At 42.7% G+C, this 21,447-nt stretch overlaps 1 protein-coding gene across 1 annotated transcript in view; it reads right to left on the reverse strand.

Moving 5' to 3' along the window:
* Positions 1-8,687: 8,687 nt before the first annotated feature.
* Positions 8,688-21,447, reverse strand: part of tmco6 (transmembrane and coiled-coil domains 6) — a 59,940-nt gene continuing 47,180 nt past the window's right edge. Inside the window, exons 11-13 of the mRNA XM_073067425.1 lie at positions 20,169-20,339; positions 17,427-17,546; positions 8,688-9,116 (exon numbers count right to left, since the gene is read on the reverse strand). Coding sequence (XP_072923526.1) covers positions 9,108-9,116; positions 17,427-17,546; positions 20,169-20,339 — 300 coding nt within the window. The 3' untranslated portion in view covers positions 8,688-9,107. The remainder of the gene's footprint in view (positions 9,117-17,426; positions 17,547-20,168; positions 20,340-21,447) is intronic.

The raw sequence follows: 21,447 nt of genomic DNA on the forward strand, positions 1-21,447 counted from the left end.
AGGAGAGACAGAATACAGGGGTATAAATACTACCAGACTAGGCATGTTCAGGCATCATCCCTGATGAAGGTGGCAGTTTGTCATCGAAGTGTCGGTTATAATCAATAACTGAACCCAGCTTGAAGCCCGAGAAAGGTTTATTCGCCATATATGCCGGGAAAGCAGTAGATCCTTTTCCATATTTGCATGTTTGCCTAAATGCCTCTTAAACCTCACTAAACTGCTTGCTTTCTCTACTAACCCCGGTAAACCATTGCTTTAAACTTCTCAAGGTTTAAGATTGTTTAATGTCATTTCCAGTACACAAGTGTAAAGGAGAAGGAAACACCATATTCCCCTCTAACCTTATGTTTAAAGGCATGTTTGGAGATCCCCTCTAAAAGCACTTGCTCTTACCTTAAGCCTTCACTGACTTGCTTCTGACACCAGTGGGGGGGGGGGGGGAAATGTTTTTGACTGTTTATGCCTGATCATTTATTTATTTATTCAGAGACCGTGTGGAACAGGCCCTTCAGGTCCAAAGAGCCGCACCACCGATTTAACTCTAGCTTAATCACAGAACAATTTACAATGACCCACTGACCACAATAGGTCAACGGCAGACGCAATCTCAATGGCCCTTCACACGGCTTTAGACCACCTGGACAACACAAACACCTACATCAGGATGCTGTTCATCAACTATAGCTCAGCATTTAACACCATCATTCCCACAATCCTGATTGCGAAGTTGCAGAACCTGGGCCTCTGTACCTCCCTCTGCAACTGGATCCTCGACTTCCTAACTGGAAGACCACAATCTGTGCGGATTGGTGATAACATGTCTTCCTCTCTGACGATCAACACTGGCGCACCTCAGGGGTGTGTGCTTAGCCCACTGCTCTACTCTCTATATAGGTCAAATACCACTATAAATTTGCTGACGATACTCCAATCTCAGGTGGGGACGAGAGGGCGTACAGAAGTGAGATATGCCAACAGGTGGAGTGGTACCACAGTAACAACCTGGCACTCACTGTAACCATCAGAAGCCTGAAGGCACACACTCAGGGATTCAGGAACAGCTTCTTCCCCTCTGCCATCCAATTCCTAAATGGACACTGAACCCTTGGACACTACCTCACTTTTTAAAAATATATAGTATTTCTGTTTTTTGCATGATTTTTAATCTATTCAATATATGTATACTGTACATGGAGTAAGATTTACTTTTTTATTTATTATTTCTTCTACATTATGTATTGCATTGAACTGCTGCTGCTAAGTTAACAAATTTCATGTCACATGCTGGTGATAATAAACCTGATTCTGAACTAACTGGTCCATCTTTACACTGTGGACCTCGGCGCCAGCAAGTCACCGATTTAACCCTAGCTTTTGTCTTGAGAAAACCGGAGCACCCGAAGAAACCCACGTGGTCATGGGGAGAACATACAATCTCCTTACAGACGGAAGTCCAAACTCCAGAATGTCCCGAGGTGTAATACACTGCCCTCCTGTGTGTGATCCATATCTCTCCATTCCATCGATGATCATATGCCCAACTAAACGCCTCTTAAACTCCGCCAATCTGCTCGTTTCCACCACTATCCACTGGTAACCCATTCCAGGCAGAGTGTAACTTAACACACAAGATTCTGCAGATGCCAGAAATCCAGAACAACACGCACAAAATGCTGGAGGAACTCAGCAGGTCAAGCAGCATCCATGGAAATGAATGAACAGTCGACGTTTAGGGCTGAGACCCTTCATCAGGACTAGAATGAAAGGGGGAAGATTCCAGAAAAAGGTTCGGAGGCGGGGAAGGAGTAAAAGCTAGAAGGTGGTTGGGAAAGGGGGAATGAAGTAAGAAGCTGGGAGGTGATAGGTGGAAAAGGGCTGAAGAAGGAATCTGATGGGACAAGAGTAGACTATGGGAGAAAGGGAAGGAGGAGGGTACTCAGGGGGAGGTGACGGGCAGGTGAGAAGATGTAAGTGAGGGTCCTGGTATGGGGACTCAGCCCAAAATGTCGACTGTTTCTTCATTTTGATAGATGCAACTTGACCTGCTGGGTTTACAATGGCTACATTTTGGCAACGAACCCAGAATAAAAATTTAATGACCATAAGGAGCTAAATAAAAAACACAAAAACATAATAAATATAAAAGCAATCCTATAAAACAAGTACCTGTTATATACATATACCAAATGTATGTACATAAAGTGACACCAGGTGATGTGCTGTAGTGGTGGGAGGGTGGGTTAATGGCTAGAGCTGTTGATCGGCCTGACGCCTTGGTGAAACATTACAGAGGGGCTGCATATTCTGGAATCCAAACAAATGAACAATCCCATGAGGGAAGCGCATTGAGCAGCATCTGTGTGGAGAGGAATTGGTGCGGGGTTCTGACCCGAGACGCCGACATCTCCTGCCCTCCCCTACAGCCGAGATCCTGCAGCAGATGGTTGTAGCTTTGTTTTTGTGAACTGGTGTTAAAATCTGAGCAATAGTTTGCTTTGTGCCACAGAGCAACATTTCCTTCTCAACTCGAGCAGCACTCAAATGCTCTTTTTTTTTACCATTTCCCACATTGGTAGTTCTCCAGCTAACCAAATTAGAAGAATTACAAATTTGGACCACGTAGCTTGACAGTATTTGCATTTATATCGATTCTTTAATGCCGTTCAGTGCCCCAAGGTGATTTGGAGCTGTACAGAGGAAAACTGGAAAGCTTTTCTGATGTATAGATTTAATACTGGCGAAGCACAAAACAAATAACAGTGCAGATTTGTCTGGTTATAAAAAATCAGATTTTGTTTAATGTCATAATCTTCAAAGTAAAGTGGTTTATAGGACACTGTGGCATATGGGCTGTAAACTTGTGTATGAATGGTATGTAGAACAGGCTTTTTACTGTACCCTGGTGAGATGAGAGTGATAGATATATAGATAGAGAGACAGAGGTAGAGATAGTGAGACAGAGATAGTGCTGCCCAGCAATCCCCTGATTTAATCCTAAACTCAAGACAATTTATAATGACCAATTAACCTACCAACCAATAGGTCTCTGGCCCGTGGGAGGAAACCAGGGCACCTGGAGAAAATACACGCAATTATGCAAAGAACATACAAACTTCTTGCAGACAGCGGTGGGAATTGAAGCCAGCTTGCTGGTACTGTAAAGTGTTGTGCTAACCACTACACTATTGTGCTGCCCCAAATACCAGTTTACCCTTTGCTACACACTTCAAGAATCCCATGTCATAACGAGTTCCACAGCCTAACTGCTGTCTGATGTTTTCAGGGGAAAATCAGTTCTATCAATTTGTGATGCAGTCGGCGGGTTCCTGCTGACTTCTGTATCTGCGGCCAGGACACGAAATTGCTAAGTCACTGGGTCTAACCAGAACGGATTCATCCCTATTAGATACATATTTGGTGTTCTGGAAGTTTCCACATGTAGTTTATTTTAAATTATAATCAGCTTTTTATTCGTCTGAGCTGTTTACTGTTCAGATAGCACCTGCTAGTTGACAGCATTGTCCTGTTTCCTCATCCTTCGCGCTGGCAAGAACAGAATCTTTTAAAAGTAATAAACATATTAAGGTAGATCAGAATTCAAAAAAAATTGTGATGCAGTCTACAGAGTGTGTGAACTATTTACAAGGAAGTTTATATCATTCCTGTCCAGATGGTGTTTCTGAGACTGCACATTAACAACCTGGATTTACACAAAACTCAAGAATGAAGCATCGCATGGCCCTTCATGGAAACATTTACAGACACCTGATATTGAACCACATGGAGGGTTGTTCAGAATCAGAATTAATATCACTGATACAGTGCCTATAAAAAGTATTCACCTACCATGGAAGTTTTCATGTTTTATTGTTTTACAACGTTGAATCACAGTGGATTTGTTTTTTTATGACATAGGTCAACAGAAAAAGACTCTTGTGTCAAAATGAAAACAGATCTCTACAAAGTGATCTAAATTAATTACAAATATAAAACACAAAATAATTGATTGATTGTAAGTATTCACCCCCTTTAATACGGTGCAGCCAACTGGTTTTAGAAGTCACATAGTTAGTTAAAAGGAGATCACCTGTGCATTCAAGGTATTTCAATTGATTGAACACTACACCAAAGAACTCTGCAAAAAGGTTATTGAAAAGCACATGTAAGGAGATGGATGCAAGAACATTTCCAAGTCACTGAATATCCCTTGGAGTACAGTTAAAATAATCATCAAGAAATGGAAAAAACTGCGACTTGGGAGAAGATCTGTTTTCCAGCAAGATAACGATCCCATGCATAAAGCCAATGATACACAGGATTCCAATTGAAAATTTGTGGCTGGACTTGAAAATGGCTGTTCACTCATGGTCCCCATGCAATCTAACAAAGCTCGAGCAGTTTTGTAAAGAAGAATGGGGAAAAATTGCTGTGTCCAGACGTGCAAAGCTAATAAGAGACCTATCCACAGAGACTCAAGGCTGTAATTGCTGCCAAAGGTGCTTCTACTAAATACTGACTTGAAGGGGGTAAGTACTAATGCAATCAATTATTTTGTGTTTTATATTTGTAATTAATTTAGATCATTTTGTAGAGATCTGTTTTCACTTTGACTTGAGTCCTGTCGAAGGGTCTCGGCCCGAAACGTCAACAGCGCTTCTCCCTATAGATGCTGCCTGGCCTGCTGAGTTCCACCAGCATTTTGTGTGTGTTGCTTGAATTTCCAGCATCTGCAGATTTCCTCGTGTTCACTTTGACACAAGTCTTTTTCTGTTGATCAGTGTCAAAAAAGCCAAATTAAATCCACTGAGATTCAATGTTGTAGGACAATAAAACATGAAAACTTCCAAGAGGGTGGGGGTGTGAATACTTTTTACAGGCACTCTATATGTTGTGAAATTTGTGGTTTTGTGACAGTACAGTGCATGACATAAAAATACTATAAATTTCAATAAGAAATATTTATTAAAAAATTAAATAAGCAAAAATAGCTCAGAAATCTAGTGGCAGAGAGGAAGAAACTGTTCCTGAATCGTGGAGTGTGTGACTTTAGGCTCCTGCACCTCTTCCTTGGTGATAGCAAAGAGAAGGCATGGCCTGGGGGATGGGGGTCCTTAATGATGGATGTTGCCTATCTGAAGCCTCAGTAAAGCAGCCAGCATAATCAAAGATCCTAGCCACTCCAGACATTGTTCTCCCTCTCCTATCAGGTAGAAAATACAAAAACCTGAAAGGATGTATCACCAGGCTCAAGGACAGCTTCTACCCCACTGGTACAGTAAGATGGTACTTCACAATATACCGCATTGTCTGCCTGCACTTTCTCGGTAATACTTTATTCTGCATTGTTATTGTTCTACCTTGTAAAACAGGGTGTCAAACTCATTTTAGGTCACGGGCCGGATTGAGCAAAATGCAGCTTCATGCAGGCCGGATCAGTCGGACGCGTGCGAACGCAGCTTTCGTCGCCTCCGTTTTTTCAGCCTGCTCTCATGTGTCTCAGTCTCTGCTATAACTACAAAGTGTTTCACTTTACAAATTCCGTTTCTTATGAAGAAGACTGCCGAATAAACACTAAAAACCCTGAAAACCTGGTACCTGAATAAACTCAGCATTAGCCATATCATACGCCATAGGCGCTCCGATTACTGGGGCCAGCTTTAATAGTAATTAGATATTATCTCGCAGGCCAAAGATAATTCCACCGCGGGCCTTGAGTTTGACATATATGTTGTAAAACCTTAATGATGTTGTGAATCGATCTGCATGGACAGTATGGAACATTTTTCCATTGTATCTCAGAACATTTGAGAATAACCATTTATTAACTCCAAAAGTCAGGTGCACATACGTTCATAAACAAGAGATTCTGCAGATGCTGGAAATCCACAGCAACACACACAAAATTCTGGAGGAACTCAAGAGGTCAGGCAATATCTATGGAGAGGAATAAACAGTTGACTTTTTGGGCCAAGATCCATTCCACCAATGGCAGAAGTGGTCTCCTCTCTCCTCACTCTGTGAATATTCTTTCTCATCAGTCTTATGTGATTTTGATGACTTTCATAATGATACTGTGCCGGCTGAAGACAGATGTCAGCGAGTTCATTAGTCATGACCGGACAGTGGATGCTCCTGGGTCAGTGTGTCTGGAATTCAGAGGCCTGATGTCTGCAAATCTGTGAGGTCGCTGGAGGCCCAGAGTCGACCTATCTTGGGGATGGGTGGGTGTGTATGTAAAGGGGTTTATCTTGCTGTTGTTGCTCTGTTGAACACTGTAAACATGCTGTGTTAGAGTCATCTTGTAACAAGGGATACCTGGTCGCTACTGGATGACATTCCTGTCTTTTTACCTCAGAACACTACAAGCATTCCTCTTGAACTGTTACACGGCTGGGAGCAATTGAGTTTACTTATTTATTTAGAGATTCATTACAGTAACAGACCCATGCACCTAATTATACCTATGTGACCAATTAACCTACAGTACTAACCCATAGGTCTTCAGAATTTGGGAGGAAACCAGAGCACCCAGCGGAAACCCTGGGCAGAACTACAGACAATGATAGGAATTAAACCCAGGTTGTTGGCACTATGAACCATGGCACTCAGCGATGGGTTGGGTGATCAGTGTTCTACTGAAAGAACATTGAGAAACAGGTGAGACACAACACGCAGAGTAGTTGCAGTGAAACCAGGTGTAGATCTGGTCCCTGTACATTATGAGAGACCATACACATTACTCAGAGCAACACACACACACACAAAATGCTGGAGGAACTTAGTAGGTCAGACAGCATCTATAAAGAGGAATGAACAGTTCACATTTCAAGCCTTCATCAGGACTCAGCTTGAAATGTCGGCTCTATTCCTCTCCGTAGATGCTGCTGAGATTCTCTGGGATTTTGTGTGTGCTTCCCAGATGGAATACAAGGTGCAGCCTCCAACGTGATGGCATGGATATTGATTTCTCCAACTTACAGTAATTATTTCCCTTACCACTTTCTCTTTTTCCATTCCTCATGTCTTCTCATCTGCTCCTCACTTCCCTCTGGTTCTCCTCCCCCCCCCCATCACATTCCTTCTTCTTCAATCCATTATCTTTCCCACCAATCACCTCCCAGCTTCATACTTCATCCCACACCCCACCCATTCTTATTCTGGCTTCTTCACCCTTCCTTTCCAGTCCAGATAAAGGGTCTTGGCCCGACACATTGACTGTTTATTCCTCTCTATAGATGCTGCCTGACCCACTGAGCTCCTCCTGCATTTTGTGTGTGTTGCTCTGAATTTCCAGCAACTGCAGAATCTCTTGTGTTTACAGTACTACATGTTCAAGTAAATGAGGTGATGTCCTATGGGGAGATTTTGCTCACGGCTGGACAACCTCCTTTTGAAAACACATGACACCCACGTGAACCAGAGTGGCGTAGCGGTTCATGTGACCCAATTACAGCTCAAGGAGTCAGAGTTCAGAGTTCAATTCCAGTGTCATCTGTAAGAAGTCTCTGCACGTCCTGCCCGTGGACCCATGGAATGTGTGGGTTGTCTCTGGATGCTCCAGTTTCCTTCCACAGGTATGTTCAATGCCATTGTAAATTCTCCTGTAAATTAGGTTAGGGCTAATTTGGGGCTGTCGGGGGTTGCTGCGGAGGCGCTTGAAGGGCCAGAAAAGCCTATTTCACATCGTATTGCTAAATAAACAAACAAACTACACAATTGGAAAGGCACCAAGATCCACTCCCCGCCTCTGCTCTCAGTTAACAGAACTGTTCATTACTGAGCAAAGGTCATGTAAAAACATCTGTAAAGTGAAGATGCTTTCAAAAATGATGAGAAGTTTTTAAATACCAAAAAATTACTATGAAGAGCAGTAAACAGTAAAAAAAACACTAAATCAAATCAATATTTGGTGTGACCACCCCTTGCCTTTAAAACTACATCAGTTCCCTTAGGTACACGGTCGTGAAGTATCATAAGAAAATTGCCTGGTAGGTTGTTCCAAGCATCTTGGAGAGCTTTCCACAGTTCTTCTGCAGACTTTGGCTGTCTCACTTGCTTCCATCTTTCCAAGTAATCACAGGCAGCTTTGATGGATGTTGTGATTAGGGTTCTGTGAAGGCCATACCATCTGAAACCATATGAAATATCTAGGGTGCCTAAGACTTTTCCACAGTACTGGTACTTTGAATGTGGTAAAACATAGAGCACTACAGCACAGTACAGGCCCTTTGGCCCACAATATTGTACTGACTTTTTAACCTATTCCAAGATCAATCTAACACTTTCCTCCTACAGCACCCTCCAGTTTTCTATCATCCATGTGCATATCTATCAGTCTCTTAAATACTCCCAATGTAGCTGCCTCGACCACCACCTGACAGGGCGCTCTGTGCACCCAACACTGTAAAAAAAAACTCTGAATCCCCCACCCCCCCCCCACACTTTCCTCCAATCACCTTAAAATCATGCCTCTGTGTATTAGCTCTTTCTACCCTGTTTAAGTCTCAGGCTGTCCATTCTATCTAAGCATCTTATCGTTTCATATCAAGTCATCTCTCATCCTCCTAACTCTACCTTTCCTCATAAGACATGCTCTCTAATCCAAGCAGCATCCTGGTAAATCTCTGCATTCTCTCTAAAGCTTCCATATCCTTCCGAGAATGAGCAGACCAGAACATTCCAAGTGTGATGTAACAGGGTTTTATAGAGCTGCAACATTACCTCGCAGCTTTTGAACTCAGTCCCCTGACTAACGAAGGCCAGCACACCATAGGCCTTCTTAACCACCCAAACAACTTGCGCGGCATTTTGGAGGTGCGACTACAAATCCACGGCCCTGGACGGGGGTCAAATTAGATCTTGGTTAATCGATGCATCCTCTCATCTACCGTCAAAGACAGTTGGAGTGCCAAAACCCGAGGAGAGGCAGTGATGCTCACATTCAAAACGGAAGTGGCAAGTGTTCAAATTCTTCATACGAAGGCGAGGCCGAGAGGGTGAGGGACATCTCTCACCCTCAAGAGATTGAGGAAGATAAAGACCCATTTCCATAATCTCACTTTTAAATGAGCTTCATTACGATTCCGGCCAGAGCCAACAGCTCATCAAACTGCCTGTAGAGAAGAAAAGGAAGTAATTAGTTGAAGAGGATTTGCCTGCCATGTTGTTTGACTCAAGTCTGTGAATTGTCATTGGGTTTCTAATCAGAAAACCTGTTTCCATGGCTACCACAGGCACAGCCTTTAATCTTTGGTTTGCAGTAAACCCCCTCAACCTCCCAATCGGGAGAATGCTTTATTGTTGGGCTCTCCCGAGAGTGGAGCAGAGACTGCCAGGAATTGATGCATTCGGACGGTGCCAGCGGTCCAAAAGCATCAAATTGCAGCCCCAGACAGATGGATGAAAGGGGCCTGTAGCAGTAGCCAGAGTGGTGAGGCTTTCATCCCCATCTGTCAGCCTGACTATGAAAGCAGAGACCCTCCTTCACTGCCAGAAACTCCATTTCACTCTGCCCTCAATAACTGCAGATAGCTTTTCCTTAAAGCAGCTAGACAACTTACCTGTAACATGTGGAGTGATTCACCTTGCAAGATCGAACTTGAAGGCAGAGTACAGGGTTAAGATGGAAAACAGCTTCCTCCCCCAGGCCAGGAAATTAACACCAGACAATAGGTGTAGGAGTAGGCCATTCGGCCCTCCGAGCCAGCACCGCCATTCAATGTGATCATGGCTGATCATCCACAATCAGTACCCTGTTCCTGCCTTCTCCCCATATCCCTCGACTCCGCTATCTTTAAGAGCTCTATCTAACTCTTTCTTGAAAGCCTCCAGAGAATTGGCCTCCACTGCCTTCTGAGGCAGAGCATTCCATAGATCCACAACTCTCTGGGTGGAAAAGTTTTTCCTCAACTCTGTTCTAAATGGCCTACCCCTTATTCTTAAACTGTGGCCTCTGGTTCTGGACTCCCCCAACATCGGGAACATTTTTCCTGCCTCTAGTATGTCCAATCCCTTAATAATCTTATATGTTTCAATCAGATCCCCTCTCTTCAAAATTACCTAACACCACCCACGACTCATCACGTATGAAGCACCAGTAGCATTATGCTGCCTACTTTTTAAACTTTTAAACAATCATAAACAATATACATTTCATTCATTTATTTCGTGATACAGTGTGGAACAGGCCCTCCTGGCCCAATAAGCCACACCTCCCAGTAACCCAATTATTTTTAATCCTAGCCCAATCACAGGACAATATACAATGGCCAATTAACTTAGTAAGTTTGTAAACTTCTTACAGTGTCGGAATTAAACTCCAAAATTCAATGTCTAGGCTCATTCTTAACTTCCGATGAATCTACGCCCCAGTAGGGGTGATGGTTGTGAGAACACCCGAATCCAACATCAGGAAGGAATTATTAAGCTGGAACGGGTGCAGGGAATATTTACGAGGATAGAGGGCTCGAGTTATAAGGAGAGCCTGGAGAGGATGTCACTGCTCTCCCTGGAGAGAAGAAAGCTGAGGGGTGCTTCCACTCATGTTGTAGTTTTAACTCATTAAAATTTACCAAAATAAACATTTCACAAATGCATCAGGATCCAACACTACTCGCAATGTTAGAATGAAGGCCCTGTTTCTGTACTGTAAGGACTTAATGAATACAGAGAGCATAAAACATTAGAGGCAGCACCCTCAGGATTGAGATTAGGAAACATTTCTTTAGACCAGGTGATCCCTATCTGGGTCCATGGACCCCTTGCTTAATGGTATTAGCATAAAAAAAGTCTGACAACCCATGCTTTAGACAAAGAACATTATATATTTGGACCACTCATCTCAGGCCAATGTTAACTTTAATTCAGAGATTCTCAGATCTTTGCTAACTGTAGTGTAGCGGTTAGCATTATGCTTTACAGTGCCAGTGACCTGGGTTCAATTCCCACCACTGTCTGTAAGGAACAAACACGAGGTAATCTGCAGATGCTGGAAATTCAAACAACAGACACAAAATGCTGGTGGAACACAGCAGGCCAGGCAGCATCTATAAGCAGAAGCACTGTCAATGTTTCGGGCCGAGACCCTTCGTCAGGACTGTCTGTAAGGAATTTGTATGTTCTTCCTGTGACCGTGTGTGTTTCCTCCAGGTGTACCAGTTTCATAAAATATAGGAGCAGAATTAAGCCATTTGGCCCATCGAGTCTGCTTTGCTATTTCATCATGGCTGATCCAATTTTCCTCTCAGCCCCAGTCTCCTGCTTTCTCTCCATATCCCCTTATGCCCTAACCAATCAAGAATCTATCAAGCTCTGCCTTAAGTATACTTAAAGACTTGGCCTCCAAGGCTGCCTGCGCAATAGAAAGGAAGGACATTAGCCTGGAGGATGTGGAATCGATATGGGTAGAGCTGCATAACACTAAGGGGCAGAAAATGCTGGTGGGAGTTGTGTACAGGCCACCTAACAGTAGTATTGAGGTTGGGGAATGCATGCAATAAAGGAACAGTAGTTATAATGGGTGACTTCAATCTACGTATAGATTGGGTGAACCAAATTGGTAAGGGTGCTGAGGAAGAGGATTTCTTGGAATGTATGCGGGATGGTTTTCTGAACCAACATGTCGAGGAACCAACTAGGGAGCAGGCCATTCTAGATTGGGTATTGAGCAATGAGGAAGGGTTAGTTAGCAATCTTGTCGTACGAGGCCCCTTGGGTAAGAGTGACCATAATATGGTGGAATTCTTCATTAAGATGGAGAGTGACATAGTTAATTCAGAAACAAAGGTTCTGAACTTAAAGAAGGGTAACTTTGAAGGTATGCAATGTGAATTAGCTAAGATAGACTGGCAAATGATACTGAAAGGGTTGAGGGTGGATATGCAATGGCAAGCATTTAAAGATTGCATGGATGAACTACAAGAATTGTTCATCCCAGTTTGGCAAAAGAATAAACCAGGGAAGGTAGCGCACCCATGGCTGACAAGGGAAATTAGGGATAGTATCAAGTCCAAAGAAGAAACATATAAATTAGCAAAAAAAAGCAGCACACCTGAGGACTGGGAGAAATTCAGAGTCCAGCAGAGGAGGACAAAGGGCTTAATTAGGAAAGGGAAAAAAGATTATGAGAGAAAACTGGCAGGGAACATAAAAACTGACTGTAAAAGCTTTTATAGATATGTGAAAAGAAAAGAAAAAGATTGGTCAAGACAAATGTAGGTCCCTTATAGTCAGAAACAGGTGAATTGATCATGGGGAGCAAGGACATGGCAGACCAACTGAATAACTACTTTGGTTCTGTCTTCACTAAGGAGGACATAAATAATCTTACGGAAATAGTAGGGGACCGAGGGTCTAGTAAGATGGGGGAACTGAGGGAAATACATGTTAGTAGGGAAGTGGTGTTAAGTAAATTGAAGGGATTAAAGGCAGATAAATTCCCAGGGCCAGATGGTCTGCATCCCAGAGTGCTTAAGGAAGTAGCCCAAGAAATAGTGGATACATTAGTGATAATTTTTCAAAACTCCTTAGATTCTGGATTAGTTCCTGAGGATTGGAGGGTGGCTGATGTAACCCCACTTTTTAAAAAAGGAGGGAGAGAGAAACCAGGGAATTATAGACTGGTTAGCCTGACATCGGTAGTGGGGAAAATGCTAGAGTCGGTTATCAAAGATGAGATAGCAGCACATTTGGAAAGAGGTGAAATCATCGGACAAAGTCAGCATGGATTTGTGAAAGGAAAATTATGTCTGACGAATCTTATAGAATTTTTTGAGGATGTAACTAGTAGAGTGGATAGGGGAGAACCAGTGGATGTGGTATATTTGGATCTTCAAAAGGCTTTTGACAAGGTCCCACACAGGAGATCAGTGTGCAAACTTAAAGCACACATTATTGGGGGTATGGTATTGATGTGGATAGTGAATTGGTTGGCAAACAGGAAGCAAAGAATGGGAATAAACGGGACCTTCTCAGATTGGCAGGTGGTGACTAGTGGGGTACCGCAAGGCTCAGTGCTGGGACCTGTTGTTTACAATATATATTAATGATTTAGACGAGGGAATTAAATACTGCATCTCCAAGTTTGCGGGTGACACAAAGCTGGGCAGCGGTGTTAGCTGTGAGGAGGATGCTAAGAGGATGCAGGGTGACTTGGATAGGTTAGGTGAGTGGGCAAATTCATGGCAGATGCAATTTAATGTGGATAAATGTGAGGTTATCCACTTTGGTTGCAAGAACAGGAGAACAGATTATTATCTGAATGGTGGCTGATTAGGAAAAGGGGAGGTGCAACGAGACCTGGGTGTCATTGTACACAGTCATTGAAAGTGGGCATGCAGGTACAGCAGGCGGTGAAAAGGGCAAATGGTATGTTGACATTCATAGCAAGAGGATTCGAGTACAGGAGCAGGGAGGTTCTACTGCAGTTGTACAAGGCCTTGGTGAGACCACAGCTGGAGTATTGTGTGCAGTTTTGGTCCCCTAATCTGAGGAAAGACATTCTTGCCATAGAGGGAGTACAAAGAAGGTTCACCAGATTGATTCCTGGGATGGCAGGACTTTCATATGAAAAAAGACTGGATCGACTTGGCTTATACTCGCTGGAATTTAGAAGATTGAGGGGGGATCTTATTGAAATGTATAAAATTCTAAAGGGATTGGACAGGCTAGATGCAGGAAGATTGTTTCCGATGTTGGGGGAGTCCAGAACGAGGGGTCACAGTTTAAGGATAAAGGGGAAGCCATTTAGGACCGAGATGAGGAAAAACTTCTTCACGCAGAGAGTGGTGAATCTGTGGAATTCTCTGCCACAGGAAACAGTTGAGGCCGGTTCATTGGCTATATTTAAGAGGGAGTTAGATATGGCCCTTGTGGCTAAAGGGATCAGGGGGTATGGAGAGAAAGCAGGGTTCTGAGTTGGATGATCAGCCATGATCATACTGAACGGCGGTGCAGGCTTGAAGGGCCAAATGGCCTACTCCTGCACCTATTTTCTATGTTTCTATAATTCCACAGATTCACCAATCTCTTGCTAAAGAAATTCCTCATCTTCATTCTAAAAGCATGCCCCTTTATTTGGAAGCTGTCCCCTCTGGTCTTAGACACTTCCACCATTGGAAACATCCTCTCTACATTGACACTATCAAGGCCTTTCACCATTCAACAGATTTCAATTAGGTCACCCATCATTCTTCTGAATTCCAGTGAATACAAACCTAGGCCATCAAATGTTCTTCATACAAGAGTATTTTCGTGAACTTCCTTTGAACCCTCTCTAGTTTCAGCACATCTTTTCTAAGGGAGCAAAAACTGCTGACAATACTCTAAGTGAGGCCTCATTAGTGCTTTTTAAAGTTTCAACGTTACATACTTGCTTCTATATTCTAGTTTTCTTAAAATGAATGCTAACATTGCATTTGGCTTCCTCACCACAGACTGAACTTGCAAATTAACCTTCAGGGAATACTGCAGAAGGACTCCCAAGATCCTTTGCACCTCAGCTTTTTGTATTTTCTTTCCAGTTAGAAAATAGTCAAACCTTTCATTTCTTCTACCAAAGTGCATGACTGTTACACTTCATTCCATCTGCCACTTCTTTGCCCATTTGTCCTTCTGTGGCCTATCTACTTCCTCAAAACCACCTGCCCCTCCACCTACCTTCATATAGTCTGCAAAATTTGCAACAAAGCCATCAATTCCACTATCCAAATCATTGACAAATAACGTAAAAAGAATCTGTCCCAAAATAGGCCCTGTGTAACACCACTAGTCACCGGCAGCCAAAGAGAAAAGGCTCCCTTTATTCCCATTCTGTCTCCTGCCAATCAGACACTGCTTTATGCATGCTAGCATCTTTACTGTAATACCAGCGGCTTACATGTTGTTAAGCAGCCTCATGTGTGTCACCTTGTCAAAGGCCTTCTGAAAATCCAAGTACACAACATTAACCAATTCTCCTTTGTCTATCCTGCTTGTTACTTCTTCAAAGAATTCCAACAGATTTGTCAGGTAGGATTTTCTCCTGCGGAAAGTATGCTAACTACAGCTTATTTTATCATGTGCCTTCAAGTACCCTGAAACCTCACCCATAATAACTCACTCCAATATCCTCCCAATCACTGAGGTCAGACTAACTGGCCTATAGTTTCCTTTCCTCTGCTACTCTCCCTTCTTGAAGAGTGGAGTGACATTTACAATTTTCTAGTCTTTCAGATCCATTCCATAGTGATTCTTTAAAGATCATTATTAATGCCTCATCGATCTCTTCAGCCACCTCTTTCAGAACCCTGGAATGTACACCATCTGGTCTAGGTGACTAATTTACCTTCAAACCCTCCAGTTTCCCAAGAACCTTCTCTCTAGTTATGGTAACTTCAACACTCCATGACGTCTGTTGCCTGAAATTTACACCACACTGCACAGTAAAGACTGATGCAAGATACTTATTCCGTTTGCCCGCCATTTCATTGTCCCCTGGCATTGTTTCTAGCTATTTGATATCCACTCTTGCCTTCTTTTGTATCTGAAGAAACATTTAACATCCTCTTAAATTGTATTGGCTAGTTTACTTGCATATTCCATCTTTACATTCTTAATGACTATCTTAGTTGCCTTCTGTTGGTTTTTAAAAGCCTAACTTCTGACTAAGTTTTGCTCTATTATATGCCATCTCTTTGGTTTTTATGTTGCTTTTGACTTCTCTTGTTAGCCACTGTTGTGTCATCTTTCCTTTAGAATACTTCTTCCTCTTTGGGATGTATAAATCCCGTGCCTTCCAAATTGCTTCCAGAAATTCCAGCCATTGCTGCTCTGCCGTCATCCCTGCCAGTGTTCTTTTCCAATCAGTTCTGGCCAGCTCCTCTCTCATGCCTCTGTAAATCCCTTTACTCCACTGTAATACTGATACATCTGACTTTAGCTCTCTTCACTGAATAACAATCCGGAATAGCTGATACTCTAGTGGGCTCTACCATGAGCTGCTCTAAAATACCATCTTGTAGGCACTCTAGAAATTCCCCCTCCTGGAATCTAGCCCCAACCTGATTTGGGAATATGCACCCAATCTACCTGCATATTGAAATGTCCCATGACTATTGTAATATTGCCCTTTTGTTATGCATTTCCCATCTCCCCTTGTAATTTGTAGACCACATCCTTACTACTGTTTGGGGGTCTGTATACAACACCCATCAGAGGCTTTTTACCCTTGTGGTTCCTTCGCTCCATCCACAATCATTTAGCATCTTCCAACATTATATCACCCCTTTCTAATTTTTCATTTTTTACCAACAGAGCAATGCTGCCCCCTCTGCCTTCCTGCCTGTTCTTTCGATAGAATGTGTATCCTTGGATATTAAGCTCCCAACTATAATCTTCTTTCAGCCAAGATTCAGTTATGCTTACACATACTACCTACTACCCCGCAACTGCGCTGCAAGTTTATCTACCTCATTCCGTATTGTGTGTGTTTTCAAATACAACACCTTTGTTCCTGTTTTCACCCTTTTGATTTTGTCTGCCTTTTACATTGCAACTCATCCTGCTGTCTGCTATTTTGTCTTATCAACAGCCACTCCTCATTAAACATTGCTCCATTTGTAAACCAGCTACCTCATCTCAGGACACTAGTCACACAATGTTCAACCTTTTAATTCCTAACTTTGTCTGAGGTCTAACCAACATCTGCCTCTACAGATTCGCCACTAACTCTTCTGGTACTCTGGTTCCCATCCCCCTGCAACTCCACTGTGCAGCACTAACAACCTTCCTGCTAGATATTAATTCCCCTTCAGTTCAGGTGCAAATCTTCCCTCCTGTACGGGTCCCACCTTCCCTGGAAGGGAGCCCAATGATCCAAAAATTTTATGCACTCCCTCCTAAAACAACTCCTTAACCATGTATTAAACTGTATGAATTCACATTTCCTCCCACAGTCCAAAGGCACACGGGTTAGTAGGTTAATTGGTCACATGGGTGTAATTGGGCAGCGTGAGCTCATTGGGCAAAGGCCTTGTTACTGTGTTGTATCCTGTGTTGAAAAAAAATAAAAGATATAAGAAGGTGACAGGGAAATGGACTTTTGTCAGATTGGTCAATGAGCTGACTTAATGTATGAGAAAGGCTGAGTGGTCGCCGTCCAGCAAAAGGTTCAGGACACTAAAAGCCAGAACAAACTGACTGAGGAACAGCTTCTGCCCCAGAGCTGTGGCCTCCATCACACCACTCCCACAGAACAATGACTGAAACTGTGAGCACACACATGGAGTCAAATACTTGCACTAATGGCACTTTGTGCATTACTGTGATATTCTGGTGCTGCTGCAACTTATTTTCTGCTTTGCCTGAGAGGAAGCCAAACAGAGTTTCATTGTATAATGACAATAAAGATCATTCATTCATTCCCTATGTGAGGATCAGATCCATACCTTGTCTGTGAAGTATCTGTCCATCAGAAAATTGGCTCGCACTCTGATTTCCTCATTGTTGTTATACAGAATCGCCTCGAGAGCCGGGATCCCATTTTGATTTACAAACTCCGCACTGGCCTGTCACAATCACAGATTTTTAAATCAAATGATCAGATTATTAATTCACACTCCCCACATTCTATCATGGATTCTCTTTGTCACAGACCAAGACCAGCCTCAATGTAATTCTCAATGTGCCACTAAAATCCCATAGTTCTCAATGGGATGCACGCGTGTACACACAAACGAACTCCTGTACCTAGTAAAGTGGCCACTAAGTGTAGATAAAAAGGTAAATAGTGCAAAAAGAGCAAAACAGTGAGGTAGAGCTCATGGGTTCAGAAATCTTATGGTGGAGGGGAAAAAGCTGTTCCTGAAATGTTGAGTGTGTCTTCAGACTCCTGCACCTCCTCCCTCATTGTAGTAATGAGAAGAGGGCATGCTCTGTGTGATGGGGGCCCTTGATGGAGCTGACTAAGTTTGCAATCCTCTGCAGCCTTTTCCAAACTTGTGGAGTGTTCCCTTCGCGTAACTGTAAGGGGTTGGTGTGGATTTGATGGGCTGAAAGGCCTGTTTCCCTGCTATATAAGACCATTAGACACAGGAATAGGATTAGGCCATTCAGTCCAAGTCAGATCTGCTATTCCTTCATGGCTGATGTATTATCCCTCTCAACCCCACACTCTTACAAGACCATTTACTATGTGACTTTGTTAACAGAGTTTTATCAACTCCCATAATGCAGAATGCATTTCTTTACAAATTATGCAACTTGAAGATTCATCTAGGCAATTTAATTCTACGGCATGGACACAATAACTTCCCTTCAGGTCCTGGAACGCAGTCTGTTTTCAAATCAAAGTACCAGGCACTGGCGTTGTGTTCCAGCAGCATCACCAGGGCCCTTTAAGCTTTTGAATCGGTGCAGATTTCAATCAGAAGTTTAATGGGCAAAGCTACTTAACGACCAGCTTCTGGCATCTGTTCTTTCAGTGATACATGAAAGGAATTGATAAATTTTAACGAGAGACACGCAGGGAGCCAAGTATTGGACCTTTGCGTCTGTCACTAAATACTCTTTATACATAAGCAAGCTTGTACAGACTGGCTGAATTCTAATGAGACAAAACGCCGTGACATTAGAAATATGGCCGAATCTTAGTTCAGAGGCAGCTAACAGTCAATGCTGTAGGATAGAGTTACTGTAACATATCAGGAATTAAGGGATTATTTATTTTATAATTTTGAAATTTAGAGATGTAGCGCAGAATACGTCCTTCAGGCACTTTGAGCCGTGCCGCCAGCAACCCACCAATTTAACCCAAGTCTAATCACGGGACCATTTAACAATAACTAGTTAACTTTCTAACCTAGTATGCCTTTGGATAGTGGGAGGAAACTGGGGCACCCGGTGGAGGCGTATCCATTCACGGGAAGGACATACAAACTCCTTACAGAGGACACCGGGACTGAAGCCCAATGCCCTGAGCTATAATAGTGTCACATTAAACACTATGCTACAAAAACTGGCCCTTCAGCCCAACTGATTCAATTTTTTATGCCATGGACCAATGCCGTTAAGCAAGGGGTCCACAGAGGCCAGGTTAGGAAACCCTGCTCTAAAGTTTCCTGTCCAAGCGGCTTTTAAATGTTGCTAATGTACTTGCCTCAACCACTTCCTCTGGCTGCTCATTCCACATCTCTAGGAGAAAAGTTGTCCCTCACGTTCCAATTAAATCTTTGCCCACTCTCCTTAAACCTATGCCCTCTGGTTCTTGATTCCCAACTCTGGGAAAATAGGAGTGAGCATTCACCTTATCTATGCCTCTCACGATTTTATACTCTTCAATAAGCTCACCCCTCATTTTCCAATGCTCCAATGAAAAATGTCCCAACCTGTTCAACCTCTCTCCATAACTCAGTTCCCCGAGTTCAGCAATCTCCTCTGCACTCTTTCCATCTTAAGTTCAGCTTTCCTATAGCAAGAAGACCAAAGGTGAACACAACATTCCCAATGTGGCCTCTTGTACAAGGGAAAATGCTGGAGAGTGGCATCGCAGGAGATCAACTAAGCCTTGTTGAATGATGAACAAGATGTGATGCCAGCAGCTCTACTTTATTAGGACTATGAGGAGAGTTAGTATGACAACAAAGGCTCTTGCGAATCTCTATAGGTGTATAGTGGAGAGCATTCTGACAGGTTGCATCATTGCCTGTTTGCTTGGATTTTCAGAAGGCCTTTGACAGGGTACTGCACATGAAGCTTCTAAACAAGATAAGAGACCATGGTATTACAGGAAAGATACTAGCATCCTGTGTAAGTTGCTATAGGTTTCTAGTATTGTGCCGATGGCATACTTGTGTAGCAGTTAGTGTCCGACTTTACAGCGCCGGGAGTAAGCTCTGGGTTCAATTCCTGCCGTTGTCTGTAAGGAGTTTGTACATTCTCCCTGGTTCCCTCCCATATTCTAAAGAATGTACAAGTTAGGGTTATGTGTTGTGAGCATGCTATGTTAATGGAGCAAACTTGGTGACACTTGTGGGCCGACTCAGCACATCCTCGGACTATGTTCTTGGCAGCCCACAACACATTTCATGACATATTTCACCATTTGTTCAAAGCACGTGACAAATAACGCTAACCTTAACCTCTTCAATGTAGAATGACAACTTTCCATTTCACTGGGGAGACGGACTTACCTGCACACAGTGCGAGAAGATCAGGTTCAGTACTTCCAGCGACAGGCGCACAACCTCTGCGTCGGCCGCTCGGAGGGTGCTGCAAAGCGCAGGAAACAACTCCTTGTGTTGCTGTAGTCTGTCACAGTGTGCTGGCCCTTTCTCCGCAATGTTACCCAACAGTATCAGCACCTGTACCAAAGACATACAAAATCCATATCCGTATTCTAACCTCTAAAAAAACATCTGGAATCAGATTTATTATACCCGGCCTATGTCATGAAATTTATTGTCTTGAGGCAGTAGGTCAGGCGAGGACATAAAAACTACTATGAATTACAAAATAAACACAGTGGACTCTGGTTAATTGGCGCAGCCGCCCACTTGGGACAATATGCCACTTATTGGAGCAGGAGACTGTTGCTGAACAGTTTCTAACTAGTGTCAGTTGCATGTACTTGTGTAGCCATTAGTAGATACTTATAATGAACAGTTTTTAAAATAGTGCTCAAAAAGCAGTGATTTTTGTCACTGATAATCGACGAGAAATAAGTAGTAAGACAATTCAGAACTGTTCTGCTCACTGCTGTTTCAAGCATTCAGGCTTGGAAATGCAAAAAACGGCCAGGAGTGAAAATGAGACTATTTCATTACTTCAACAAGTTAGGAACAACAAGGAATTTGAAGGTATTGACAAACATCAATCAAAACTGAAGATTTGGAGGATGCAATTGTTGAAAGCATTGTATGAAGGCAGTCCATTGTATAAACTGGATGATTTCCTCTGTTGATAACCATTAAGAACTAGTGTAATAGTATTCATAGTGTCCTAATTTGTTCTGTATTTCATTTAAATATATAACTTGCTACTTAGTTTGTCTTTTTTATACCTTTAAACTACTTCCGTGAAATTTCGGCTAATTGGGGCAGCTGCTCAATTGGGCCAAAATTTACTGGTCCTGATGTGTTCCAAATTATCCAGAATGCACTGTATTGCAAAACCTGAAAGGAATAACAAAGGTGTTCATGGCTTAATGAAAATGAGGAACGCATGATTTCATTAAATGGAACTGCTGGAACTATTGAACTATTAAAATAAAAAACTCACGTCATCTTAAAGTTTCCTCCCCCACGCAGTTCATCTAATCAACCATTCTAGTTAGCTCCCCGCCCCCCCACTATCTATTACTCCTGTCACTGCACTGTAAATACTTTAAACCACATTTTATAGTGCTGTCTACATTGTAACTATACACTGGTATTTATGTATTCTTGCACATTTTATTCCATATCTGTACTA

This window comes from Hemitrygon akajei, chromosome 15 (genome assembly GCF_048418815.1).
Source record: "Hemitrygon akajei chromosome 15, sHemAka1.3, whole genome shotgun sequence".
NCBI classification, from domain to species: Eukaryota; Metazoa; Chordata; class Chondrichthyes; order Myliobatiformes; family Dasyatidae; genus Hemitrygon; species Hemitrygon akajei.